General features: G+C 35.7%; 1 protein-coding gene and 1 long non-coding RNA gene across 2 annotated transcripts; one reads left to right on the forward strand and one right to left on the reverse strand.

The window, feature by feature from the left end:
* Window positions 1-736: 736 nt before the first annotated feature.
* LOC131174553 (uncharacterized) lies at window positions 737-1743 on the reverse strand. Its single transcript, XR_009144924.1, has 2 exons — window positions 1580-1743; window positions 737-1001 (listed from the first exon to the last, which is right to left on the reverse strand). It is a non-coding gene; the product is annotated as an uncharacterized LOC131174553 (long non-coding RNA).
* A 5315-nt stretch (window positions 1744-7058) lies between these two features.
* Window positions 7059-9369, forward strand: LOC110652871 (geraniol 8-hydroxylase). Its single transcript, XM_058138716.1, is given in 3 exon segments — window positions 7059-8083; window positions 8642-8697; window positions 8699-9369. Coding segments are annotated over 3 exon segments (1503 nt in total). The 5' UTR covers window positions 7059-7183; the 3' UTR covers window positions 9246-9369.
* The last annotated feature ends 4455 nt before the right edge of the window (window positions 9370-13824 follow it).

Consider the following 13824-nt stretch of genomic DNA (forward strand, 5'->3'; position numbering starts at 1 on the left):
TTAATAAATATTAAATAGAGATCGGAGGAGAGTTCTTATTCGGTCTCAACTCAAAATTTTAATAAGCATTAAATAGAGATCGGAGGAGAGTTCTTATCCGGTCTCAACTCAAAATTTTTAATAGAGATCGGAGGAGAGTTCTTATCCGATCTCAATTCAAAATTTTAATAAATATTAAAGAGTTTGGAGAAGAGTTCTTATACAATTCTTAAATTAAATTTTAATAAAATAGTTCTTTTAAATAAGATTAACATGCAACAGTAACTCACTAAGGTTGTCTCATTTACTTATGTATCTGGGTGATCCAAATTTAGTGAAAAATCAAATGCTCCTTTAGTCAAAAGGATCAACATGTCCATTCAAGCCCTCCTAACTAATGCAAAATTAAATCTACTTACCCTTATTAAGGGACGAGGTGGGGTGCCTAACACCTTCTCCACCCGTTTACGGACCCCGAACCTAAAATCTCTGTCTTGAAGTGGTTTCATTTCGATTTATTTTCCAAATGGTTTTCTTTAGTTTCCCTCATGTCACGACCCAACCTATGGACCGGACCGGCACTAGGACCTGGGCCAGCCTAAAGCCCCCGAGGCCCGTAGTAAGCCTAACTGTTCATTAACCCAACTCTAAGGCCCATTTGGGCCCAATATCAAGAAAACAAACGGACAGAGTCCGGCCATAAAATAGACTTTCCAACGGGGTGTTTTCTACTCACCCGACCTGTAAACATAATAAATGCTCAATTGGGGAGCTCAGCTCACCCTCCACATACTCATATCCTCATAAAATAAATGGGAGCTCAGCTCCCTCATCCAATCCATCAAACATACATATCCTTATACGTTTACAGGTCCAACATGATAATAATATTACAGACCATAATCAAATAAATACTTCTAACACATGCGGAAATTCTAGGAGTAAATAAAATTACACAAATATTGATAAACAACCTGCGAAGGAGAAAAGCAGGTTAACCAAAAATAAAATCCTCCTGTAGCCTGAAAAAAATATTGAACAGGAGTGAGCGTTCGACTCAGAGAGTAAAATATCAATTTTAACCATAATCTCTATAACTATCTAAAACTAATGCACCCTGTAGAGTGAAATGCAACATCAACAACATTTTCACATTATAACATCAAAAAGGTAATTTGGAGCACTCACGCACCCTGTAGCATCAATCATAACATATGGGAGCTGATCCCCTATACAGCTCTCTTAAATCCAACCTGGTGCCAGCGAAGAACTCAAGCCGGACTTTCACTTAATAAACCAAATCGAGGGTCCCAGCGAAGAACTCAAGCCGTGACTACCCCTCGAAGGATCGGGTCCCAGCGAAGAACTCAAGCCGTGACTACCCGTCCTATCCATAGTCCACACCACATCACACGCACGCCAACGCACGCACACTGCTCCAAATTTCCACAACAACATCCATGGCACGCTAACAGTTGCGAATGCAACATAAATCGTGCCTAGAGTTTAACTACATAAATATATGCATATAAGTGATGCATGGGCATGCTTGAACATATAATAATATCGAAATTACAATTAAAATTAATATTTTACTCACAGACTTGACGATGGTCACTGAGGTGGCTGGGCGGAGGAAGAAGGCTGTCCCGGCTCACCTGACAATTTTATTACAATCATTTAATAAATTTGACTCAATACAAACAAAAAAAAAGACCAATACATCCTAAGTCGTGCCGAAAATCCGGCAGAGTCTCCCCTATACCTAGGACCTACCCAACCTGCAAAATGGCTCAAAACACACTTTTATATTTACAATCCATATATCCACAGCCCCTCCTGGGCCCATCAAATCAATCATCTATCACAGTATGTAATATTTCAATTTAGTCCTTATAATTGATCATTTTTGCAAAAACTGCTCAAATAAGCTCTAAAAATTATAAAACTCTGCCCCGCGGTCCTTAGAAATATTACTAAGCTATTGCAAAAAGAATCGTAATTTTCTAAGCTACCACGAATATTTTATGGATTTAAGCACTAGAAAATTACGAAAAAGCAAGGTTCAGGTTTACCTTTGCCGATTCCGACTTCAGGAACGCGCTCGGGATGCATGACAATGGTGGGGTAGCCAAAACCTCGATCCAATTCGGAGACTTTTCCAAAGAGTGCATGCGCCGGAAATTCACAGATCCGGACAACTGTCGAATTTTCGCGAATTGAGGATACCTACACGAAGCCCAATAATAATATATAAAAAAATCAGGGGTGTTACACCTCAAAACTAAGGTGGCGACTCTTACTCTTTCCCACTTCGGTGAGTGATCGTCCAGGCGACCGCAAAATCCCTTGCGACACCATCTTCAACTTCTAGGGCAAGCTTCTCCATCCAGAAGAAGTCTTCTTCAGGATAGCGCTTCACGAGTTCGACCAAAAGATCGCTATGGGCATTCACATAGGCATCGGCCTCTCTCACCAGGGCCTCTTCCTCCTTCGCTTTGATTTCTTCAGTAAATTGAGCGAGATCGGTAGATCGGCAGGCCTGAGCATATTCAAGTTCTTGCTCTAGTTCGGCTATCATTTCTTCGCAAGACTTCATCCGATCTTCTAACTTAACAATATGATCATTGGCAGTTGAGAGTTGGGCTTTGGTGGCTGCTGTGTCCTAAACCATTTTCATGATCTCCCGTCTTAAGAGATGAGCCTTTTCTCTGATCGCATGCTGGTTCGCAATAGCCTCCAAACCTAAGCTCATCATCTGAGTCAGGAGATCATCACTACTATCCTAGGCCATCCTATTCCGATCTTCTTGAAAACAGATGGTAGCGCCCAGGACATTAGCCAGATCGAGATTACTCAGAACTAAGCGATTCATTTCCAGAGATTGAAGGAGGACCTGATCACCTCAGGAGAGCGTCCTAACGGCTGGTCCGGAAGACCCCCCTTCTGCACTTGAAGAGACCGGAGGAGTTGGAGGTTTAACCTGCCGAGGCGGAGAAGTGATGACCTCTAGCTCTGAGGTTGGCTACTGTGGAGGTCAGAACGGAGAGCTCGGAACTTCTACCAAGTCCTATCTGGGCGTCTGGGCAGCAGTTACAGCAGCTTCTTTCATCCTTTTTCTGCTTACGGCTTTCTTTTGCAGTCTCGCCTCTTGCAATACCTGCACAAAGAACAAATTAGTGAGTTCGCTAAGATTAAGAGACTAAGGATATAGATTATACAGATCCCAGAGTCAAGGTCAGAGAGTTGCAGCTCATAGTCCTTAGGGGCGATCACTCGCATCATTCACCATTTTAGCTTGGCCATAACCACATCCAAATATGAATATTTGTGAAAGGTCGCATAAACCTTCACCGTGGGCTCAAGTTTTTTAGCCCGGCAAAGACCTCTGAAGGCCACCAGGGTTTGCCAGGAGTTCGGATGCACCTGGGCTACACAGACATTATGGAACTTCAGAACGGCTTTATAGAATTCATCTAGGAGAAATCGAAGCTTGCATTTAATTGCTCTTCATACACCATGATCATATCAATTTCGTCAAAGAAATTATTAGCCTGAAGATCGCTTTATCAAGATTGAAATTAGCAATTCCCTTATCAAAGATCGGTCTACAGATCATACCGGTAAATCGATCGGAGATCGGCAAGATAGTCAGTTTTGACCTTGATCAGTAAATTAGTCAGGTTCTTTCATCGTTATCAGATGACGCTCTCATAATTCTCTGATCGCCGGAATCGTCCATTTTCAGGTGATAGGCAAAGAAGATTAACAGAGAAAGATCAAGGTGATTGTCATGATATGAATTTTCACCGGAAAAGTAAGGATTAGAAGAGGGAGAATACATTAAAATTCACCGGAGAAGGGAGAATGTGAGGTTGTGAAGGACAAAATTCCTCTGCATATATATAGGGCATTGGCACTTATTGCGTGTAGAACTCGAAGCGATTCATCGGTAATCGAAGAATTAATTGCTTCAAGAAATGAGGAAGGGATTGGAAATTAAGATCTAGAAGAAAAGAGATTAGATGCAGAAAGAGTCGGATTAAGAGATCGAAACAAGAGGTCTCAGATCTACCAACCATAAAAGAGATCGGATAAACTGAGAAATTACCTATAGAGATTGAAGGGCTTGGAGAATCAAAATCACTTTCAATCATGACCCTCAATTTGTAAGATTAACTCCTTACCATCGGATCTCAAATGGTTAAAGCAGTCCAGTACATCTCAATTTACACCGTTGATCACACTTGTAAGGATAGATTTAAAATCCTTAGATCAAAAAGTGAATAACTAATTCGGCAACTTTTGCTCCCAGCCCTTGGATCCATTCTGTAAGGCGAGATTCCTAACTGTTGGATGAAGAGATGAAAGGACAGAGATTCTGAACAAAATCCTAACCTTCAATTTTGATTCTCTTTAATTCTAGGACGTATGATTGTATCCTTTTAGATCTAAACCCTTCATCTCCTCCTGTTGAAATCTTGACCCTCTATTTTTGAGCACCCATCTCCTAGGGAGGGGGGGTGATTATTAAGTAAAAACCCTAAATTTTTGCTGTAGCTTTATTGTTTTCCAATAAAAAACCCCCAAGGTTTCTAGAAACTTTAGAAATAAGTTTTCTTAAGGGTCTCTTTACTAAAGCTACAGGTCTTGCAATTCATATCCTGAACAATCGTGCATCATCTTGAAAACCCAATCTCAGCCCGTCAATAGGATCGTACTTTCAACACCTTTGGCACCTCAGAGTCACCTTACCATCTTAGTTTCAGCAGCTCCATATTCGTAAGGACATTGGTATCAACTCATCTATTATTGCGGCTCTCTGCAAGTAAGCGTTTAACTTATCATTCTCAAAGTATAACTAGCCTATATTTATAACAAGAGTATCTTTGAGATTCTTCATCACACCGAATCTTCATAATAAGTTTACGTCAAATTTGACTTTTCCCACAAATATAACTTTTGTTTTTTTTTTTTTATCTTTACGTTATTCTTAATTTCCTTATATTATTTCGTGTGAGAAATGACAGTTCAAGTCACTGATATTCCGTAAATACCATAAGGAGTACGAATGGAAATGACAATGTGGAGATTCTCAATCTGAGTGAAAGAAAATGATTAGGAAAAGTTCGGGTAAATTGAGAGGTCAGCTAATTATACTAGCTTGGAAAAGTAAGGATGAGATCGGCGACCGAGATTAGCTCGGACAAGCAAACTACGAGATAGGAAATCTAAAAGCTCTCAGATGAGTCGAAGTAAGCCGAGAAGAGTTCGGACAATAAATCATGATATCGGAAACTAAGAAAGTTTAGATAATATGAAGAGCGAGAAGTGATGCACATTATGCCTTCGTTCTAGTTTTGAAGTAAGGTCGAAAAAAGTTTGGTTCCACATCCGAGACCTTTAGAATTCACCTTTAACGAATCAGGGGGATCAGGAGAGAGTCCTTTAATTCCTGTAACTTAACCTTTTATAAAGTGTCCGATACTACATCAGAAAGACCGGGAGAGAGTCCTTTACTGAGTTCTTAACCAAAAGAGATCGGGAGAGAGTCCTTTCTTGAATTCTCTTAGCCAAAAGTTCTAATAAAATATTTTAAGAGATCGGGAGAGAGTCATTTTCTGATTTCTCTTAGCCAAAATTATAATAAAAAATATTTTAAGAGATCGGGAGAGAGTCTTTACCTGAATTCTCTTAGCAAAAATTCTAATAAAAATATTTTAAGAAATCGGGAAAGAATCCTTTCCTAAATTCTCTTAGCCAAAATTTTAATAAAAAATATTCTAAGAGATCGGGAGAGAGTCCTTACCTGAATTCTCTTAGCTAAAGTTCTAATAAAAATATTTTAAGAGATCGGGAGAGAGTCATTTCCTGAATTTTCTTAGCCAAAATTATAATAAAAATGTTTTAAGAGACCGGGAGAGAGTCCTTTCCCGAATTCTCTTGGCTAAAGTTCTAATAAAGATGTTTTGTATAAATTAGGAGAGATCGGGAGAGAGTCCTTTGCTTTTTAGTCCCAATACTTTCATTATAAAATTCATCATATATTCAAAATAATGGGTCTGCAGGAGAGTCATTCCAAAGAATCCCAAATCTTATATTGAGGTCCGATGGAGAGTCCTCCTCAAGGCCCTTATATTTATATTATTAAGGTAGAGTTCTTCATTTAGTTCGGCTTAATCAAAATATCGAAATTCCAAAAACATTTAATTATTTTAAGATGAAATGATATAGGCAAAGGTTTCACTGGTAATGATGCCGATAATGGAACCTTCCTCTATTAACTGAGAGTCCTCATTAATAAAAGGAATTCTCTAGGTTTTAATTAGTACATTCCTTTTGAATTAGAGTTCTAATCAATAGGAATGAAAATCTATACCCATATCGGTTCTCAAAGTATCCTTTACACACACCGCACCCTCAGTTAGTTGAACGTCAATGTTGAGGTACATAATGTGTAAGTCGAGAGTCCTCCTCACTCGTTACGAATCTTTAAGGACCAAATAATACCTTTTCGGAATTAGAGTCCTAATTCAACAAGGGAGAAACCTAACAAATATATAACAAATTAAACAAACACAACATCAATTCACTAAAGGGTCATCCCATATACTCTTGTTCCTAGGCAACCCAAAATAGTGAAATACCAAATGTTTCTCTCATCAATAACATGGACTAACATCATAATACTAACTCCAAAATTATCAATCTTAAATTATAAAGAGTACATCGTTAAATCTGCTTGTCTTTATTAAGGGACGAAATAGGGTGTCTAATACTTTTTCACGCGTACACGGACCCTAAACCTAGAATCTCTATTTTAAAAGTAATTTTATAAATTTTTATTCTCATAAATAGCTTCCTCTAATTTTTTTTTTAAATTAAAATGACAATTTTTTACGTTTTTTTTTTAATTAAAATGATGATTTTTTACCTTTTTCACTTTAGTGAGAATCATATAACGATCACAAAAACCTTTAAATAATAATTTAAAAAAACTCAATACTTTCCAGCCGCCATTTTTGAAAGCTAGAACGTTGGAATAGGCTGTCAAATTAACATCGTCACAGAATTGTCATGATAAGATTTGGAAGGACAGAAGTAAAGTAACACTACGAGATATTTTATTTATAAGTAGATTATATTTTTGGAAGAATACCATTGAAGCAAATACAGAATCCAATTTCCCAACTAGCGAGTAGTGATGATGGAGTACTTGCTGGGTTCTGTACTAAGTCTTCTCTTCACCTTAGCCTTTGTTCAAACTCTGATTTTTATTTTAAAGGGAAGCAAAATAAGAACGGGCAAACTTCCACCGGGTCCAGCACCCTTACCAATCTTAGGTAACCTTTTGGAGCTTGGCGACCAACCCCACAAGTCCTTGGCCAAGCTTGCCAAGATTCATGGTCCGCTGATGAGTCTAAAACTAGGCCAAGTAACTACAGTAGTCATTTCTTCTGCAACACTGGCCAAGCAAGTTCTCCAAACCCTTGATCTCACTTTCTGTAACCGAAATGTTGCTCAGGCAATCCTAGCGCATAAACACCACCAAGATTCGGTGGCTTGGCTACCTGTTGACGCTTCTTGGAGAAATCTTAGAAAAATTTGCAACTCTTACATCTTTGCCAATCAGAAACTTGATGATAACCAAGACCTCCGGCTCAAGAAAATTCAAGAACTTCTTGCTGATGTTCAAGAAAGTTGCCGTGTAGGTGCTGCAGTAGATATTGGCCAAATAGCTTTCAAAGCTACACTCAATGTCCTGTCTACTAATATTTTTTCTCTGGATTTGACTGATTCGAGTTCGGATACTGTACGGGAGTTCAAGGAGGTTATAAGGTGCATCATGGAAGAGGTAGGAAAACCGAACTTGGCAGATTATTTCCCTGTGCTCAGAAGTATTGACCCACAAGGTATAAGGCGTCGCATGACCATTTATTTCGGGAAGGTACTTGATCTGTTCGATCGTATAATTGATCAACGGTTGCAATTAAGGAAAAAGCAGGGCTATATCCCAGTAAACGACGTGCTTGATATTCTTATCACCCTCAATGAGCAGAACAAAGAAGAGATTGATAGAAACCGCATGAAACATTTGTTCTTGGTTAGTTCACTTTATTCCCTGATCTCACTTTTCTTACTTGGACTTTTATTTTGAACTCTTCTAGTGCGTGTTTTGTCTGTGCAAGCGAGAACAAGAAAATGGTAAGAGTGGCACCAGAAGGTAAACCGGTGAGGACCCTTCAACTTAGAAGGGTAGTATTCGGTAAAAAAAAGTAAAAAAGAATGGGGAGAATAGGAGAGGGAGAGGAACCCTTTCTCCTTACTTGTTAATAAGAAAAATTATTTTTTTTTTGTTTGAGAATAAAAAGTAAAATGAGCTCAATATAAATCTAAAATATAAATATACAGATTTTATTTTATATTTTATATTTTAATTTATAGTGAATCAGTTATAGTAATAAAAATATATATAAAAAAAATTATCTAAACTTAATTAATATATTAAAAATATAAATTTTACATAATTATATTTTAAATTTATTATGGATAAACTTTAATTAAAAATTTTCTTTTTAAGAAATATTATCTGCGGGTATTTTCTTAATTAAAGGGAGTATATATAACGTCTGATTATTTTATATTTAATTATTTATTATAGGACCTATTTGCTGCTGGGACTGATACAACTTCGAGCACATTGGAGTGGGCGATGACAACTTCTACGCGACCCCAAGACTTTAATGAGAGCTAGAGAGGAGATTGAGCAGACAATTGGCAAAGGCAACTTGTTACAGGAATCAGACATTGCCAAGTTACCTTACCTGAAAGCAATTATCAAAGAAAACTTGAGATTGCATCCAGCAGCTCCCTTACTACTTCCCCACAAAGCAGGGGCAGATGTAGAAATTTGTGGCTTCACAGTGTCTAAAGATGCGCAAGTGTTGGTCAATGCATGGGCCATAGGTAGAGACCCAAGTCTATGGGAGGATCCAGAGACATTTCGGCCAGAGAGATTCTTGGGGTTGGATATGGATGTTCGAGGGCGTGATTTTGAACTTATCCCTTTTGGTGCTGGACGGAGAATTTGCCCTGGATTGCCATTGGCAATCAGAATGTTGCATTTAATGTTGGGGTCACTTATTAATTCCTTTGACTGGAAACTTGAAGATGGGATTACACCAGAGAGCATGGACATGGAAGATAGGTTTGGCATCACCTTGCAGAAGGCTCAACCTCTACGAGCAATAGCTGTGCAACTGTAGATGGAGCCCATCACGTGACACAACTAGTTAATAGTTACCCGATTTGATGGATTCATATAATAATTTATCGGGTTTTGTAATAAATTTGACTTTAGAAATAATATTCATATATGTGTTTGATATACTATTTAGATTTATTTTATACTAATAATAAGATATTATTTAGCTATTACAAATTTATTTATGGTAATAGAAAAATTTTTATAAAATGATATGTTTATTTTTAATTTTAATATATAATATTTAAATATTAAAAACACAATTATTTATTTATAAAATATTTTTATTTTATATATTAATTATAAATTTTGAGAATAAAAATATTTAAAATTAAAATATTTTTAATATTTTCAAATAAAATTTGAAAGTATTATTAAGATACATAAAAATATAATTTAATAAATTTTAAAATATTAATTCTAAACATAAAATATAGTTGGTTAAATTTATTTAATTATATTAAAGTGTAATATTTAATTAATATATTTAAATAATTTTTAGTGGCTTATTAGTTGAATTGTTAATTCACTAGTTGAATTAGTATATCGTCAACCTATCCTTAAGTCAGATCAAGCTTCAGACCGATTTTAATAATTATGTTTTATACTCATTCTCTTAAACACTCCTTTATGTGTATTTCATGCTACCATCAACTTCAAGCTGGTCAAAGAGCTTAAGGTAGCACCAATATGATAATTTGTTTTAGCAAAATATAAATATTAGTTAACATTTAATAGATTAAGACATATGATTTTAAATAATTAAAATTAGTAATATTTACATTTTTTAAAAGCTTTCGTTTTTTTATTAATTAATTAAAAATATTTGTTATATTTTTTCAAGACATTCATTAGGACATAGAGATGGTAACAGGTCGAATTTTTATGGGCATTTGATCTGAGTGAATCCTAATAAGACAGATTTAGGTAGTATATAATTAAATTTGGGATGACTCCGAATTTAAGAAAAATAATACTCTGATTAAATTCAAATTTTACATGTTAAGTATCATTTACTCAAATCTGTATATATAAAATTTTAATTAAATATAAAATATATATTTTATAATAATATTTATAAATTTTTATATATTTTATTTTATATAAAATGAATTTAAATATTTTATGAAATTATTAAAATTTTAAATGTAAATTATTAATTAAAATAATTTTTATATAAATTATTTATTAAAATATATAAAATTAAATATATTTAATTTTTTTTAAATAATAATAATTAAATTTAAAATAAATTGAGATGTTTAAAAATAAATTTTAATTAAATTTAATATAAATTTAAAATTTAATAATATTAATTAAATTTAAATTCAAATTAAATAATTATCATAAGTACCCCTATCCCATCCCTACTAGCGCATGTACCATTATATATATATATAAAGTTTTCATTTCACATTTTTTCACACCTAACCCACTAAATATAAAAAAGAAACAAGCTGTCCCAATTTTCAAAGTCTTATTTACGTGCGGATCCATTTTCTTCTTCTTCTTTCGATATTCTCTCTTTTCCTTTTAAGGCCTTATTTATCAAAGACTTCCGAGATGATATTTAGTATTTTAATTATAATTATAACATTATATATTTTATTTATATTATTTAATAATATATTATTTATATTAATATTTAAAAATTAAATGAATAATTAATGAAAAATTATTTTACTTATTTTTTAAAATTAAGATAAAATTTTTATTAAATTAATAAAATAATATAATTATTTTTATATTAAATAATTAATTTAATAATTTTTTTATAAAATATTTTTATTTCAAATTATTATATAAAAATTAATCATTAATAATTAATAATTATTAAAATAACTAACATCACCAATAAAAGTCAAAGCTGTTGCAGCCTATTTATTATTTCTTCACTGCTTTTTATGTTTCTTTATTATTTATTTTTTGTCCTTCTAGCTTGCTGCTTGCTTGTTTGAAGCTGGAATAGAATCAAGATGCGTTTAAAACGTTAGAGTATGACGTTTTGAGACGCACGTCCTAGTTTGTGTGTAACACTCTTAATTTTTAAATTTATTATTTTGAGATAAATATTGATGCTTTAATTTTATTTAAATTTTAAAAAATTATTTAAAATTTTTCAAATTTTTGAAATCGAGTTTCATTTCCCGAAAATATAAAATTTTGATGATTTTTAAAAATTAATTTAAAGATTACGTGACAAAACTAAAAATATATTTAGAATCTACAAATTTTTTTGAGTTTTCTAGATTTTTTTCGAAATTTTTGGGCCTCGTTTTCGGTCCCAAGATAGAGTAAAAATTTAAAATTTTGTATCCTTAATCGAACAGGACCAGATCGGACCGGCCGAATCGGGCCGGCTCCTTTTCCTCTTCTTCTCCTCTCCCGCGCACGTTCTCCTTCCTCTCTCTCTCTCTCTCTCTCTCTCTCTCTCTCTCTCTCCGATTTTCTCTCTCCTCCCACTCCACGGCCGACCGCCTCCCACACCCACTGCCGGCGCTGCTCAGCCGCCCAGACTCACGGCGCGCTGGAGCGCCAAGCATCGCGACGAGCGACGCGCCAGCAAGCGCGCCGCTTCATCTTCCCTGCCGAAATCCGGCCGATCCGGCCACCGATTGGGCCGGGTCTTGTGTCTAAACCCATCTACTCGTCAAGTGCTTTCCACAGACACCAAGAACACCGAAATCCATCTAGCAGTTTGTCCAATTTTTGCCTGGGAAGTTTTAGCCTATTTTGACTTTTGGGCTAGATTTCTTGCAAACCGTGAACCCCACAAGAAAACCGAGAGTACCAGAGCGCTCCACTCGTCGAGAGCTTCGCAGCGATATAAATTTTAAATTTTTTCCGACACCTTTTTCGATGAGTCCCATGAAACTTCGTAGTATTTTTCCGAGCATTAAATGAGCTTAGAAAATTCAGTAAAATTTATGTACTAACCCCCGTGTTGTGGGCTTCGTGTAGGTATCTTCAATTCGCGAAAATTCGACAGTTATCCAGGTTTGTGAATTTCTGGCCAGACAGATCGGCTACCGGAAAAGTCTCCGAATTGGATCGAGGTTTAGGCTACCCCACCATTGTCAGATGTCCCGAGCGCATCACCAGAGTAGGAATCGGCATAGGTAAAACCGAACTTTACTTTTTCGTAATTTTCTAGTGCTTAAATGGGATTAAAAATCCATAAAATATTCGTGGTAGCTCAGAAAATTATGATTCTTTTTGCAGTAGCCTAGTAATATTGCTAAGGACCGTGGGGCAAAGTTTTAGAATTTTTAGGGCTTATTTGGGCAGTTTTTGCAAAAATAATCAATTATAAGGACTAAACTGTAAATTTACATATTGTGATTAAGGACTGTTTGGATGGGCCCAGGAGGGGTTGTGTGATGTGATTGAGTTGTGAGTGTATGATTTGTGAATATAGAAGTGCGTTTTGAGCCCTTTTGCAGGTTGGGTGGGTCCTAGGTATAGGGGAGACTCTGTCGGATTTTCGGCACGACTTAGGACGTATTTGGTCTTTTCTTGGTTTGTATTGAGTCAATTGTATTAAATAATTGTAATGTAATTGTCAGATGAGCCGGGACGGCCTTCTTCCTCCGCCCAGCTGCCACAGTGACTGCTGTCAAGTCTGTGAGTAAAATATTAATTTTAATTGTAATTTCACTATTATTATATGTTCAAGCATGCCCATGCATCACTTATATGTATATATCTATGTATTTAAACTCTAGGCACATTTTATGTTGCATTCACAACTGTTAAAGTGCCATGGATGTTGTTGTGGTAATTTGAAGCAGTGTGCGTGCGTTGGCGTGCTTGTGATGTGGTGTTAGCTATGGATAGGACGGGTGGTCACGGCTTGAGATCTTCGCTGGGACCCGGTCCTTCGGGGTAGTCACGGCTTGAGTTCTTCGCTGGGACCCCGATTTGGTTTATTAAGCGAAAGTCCGGCTTGAGTTCTTCGTTGGCACAGGTTGGATTTAAGAGAGCTGTATAGGGGATAAGCTCCCATATATTATGATTGATATTACTGGGTGTGTGATTGCTCCAAATTACCTTTTTACTGTTATGATGTGAAAATATTGCTGATGTTGCATTTCACTCTACATGGTGCATTAGTTTTAGATAGTTATCGAGATTATGGTTAAAATTGATATTTTACTCTCTGAGTAGAACGGTCACTCCTGTTCAATATTTTTCCAGGCCACAGGAGGATATTTTTGAGGTTAACCTGCTTTTCTCCCTCGCAGGTCGTCTATTCATGTTTGTGTAATTCTATAAACTTCTAGAATTTCTGCATGTGTTAGAAATATTTATTTGAATTGGGTCTGTAATATAAATTGTTATTTTGGACCTGTAAACCTATTATTTTATGCATGTTGATGGACTGGATGAGGGAGCTGAGCTCCCATTTATTTTTATGTTGTATGAGTATGTGGAGGGTGAGCTGAGCTCCCCAATTGACTATATATTGTGTTTACAGGTCGGGTGAATCAAAAACTCCCCGTTGAAAGATCCATTCTATGGCCGGACTCTGTCCGGTTGATTTCTTGAAATTGGGCCCAAATGGGCCTTAGAGTTGAGTT

The sequence above is a fragment of the Hevea brasiliensis genome, chromosome 16 (assembly GCF_030052815.1).
Source record: "Hevea brasiliensis isolate MT/VB/25A 57/8 chromosome 16, ASM3005281v1, whole genome shotgun sequence".
Classification (NCBI taxonomy): domain Eukaryota; kingdom Viridiplantae; phylum Streptophyta; class Magnoliopsida; order Malpighiales; family Euphorbiaceae; genus Hevea; species Hevea brasiliensis.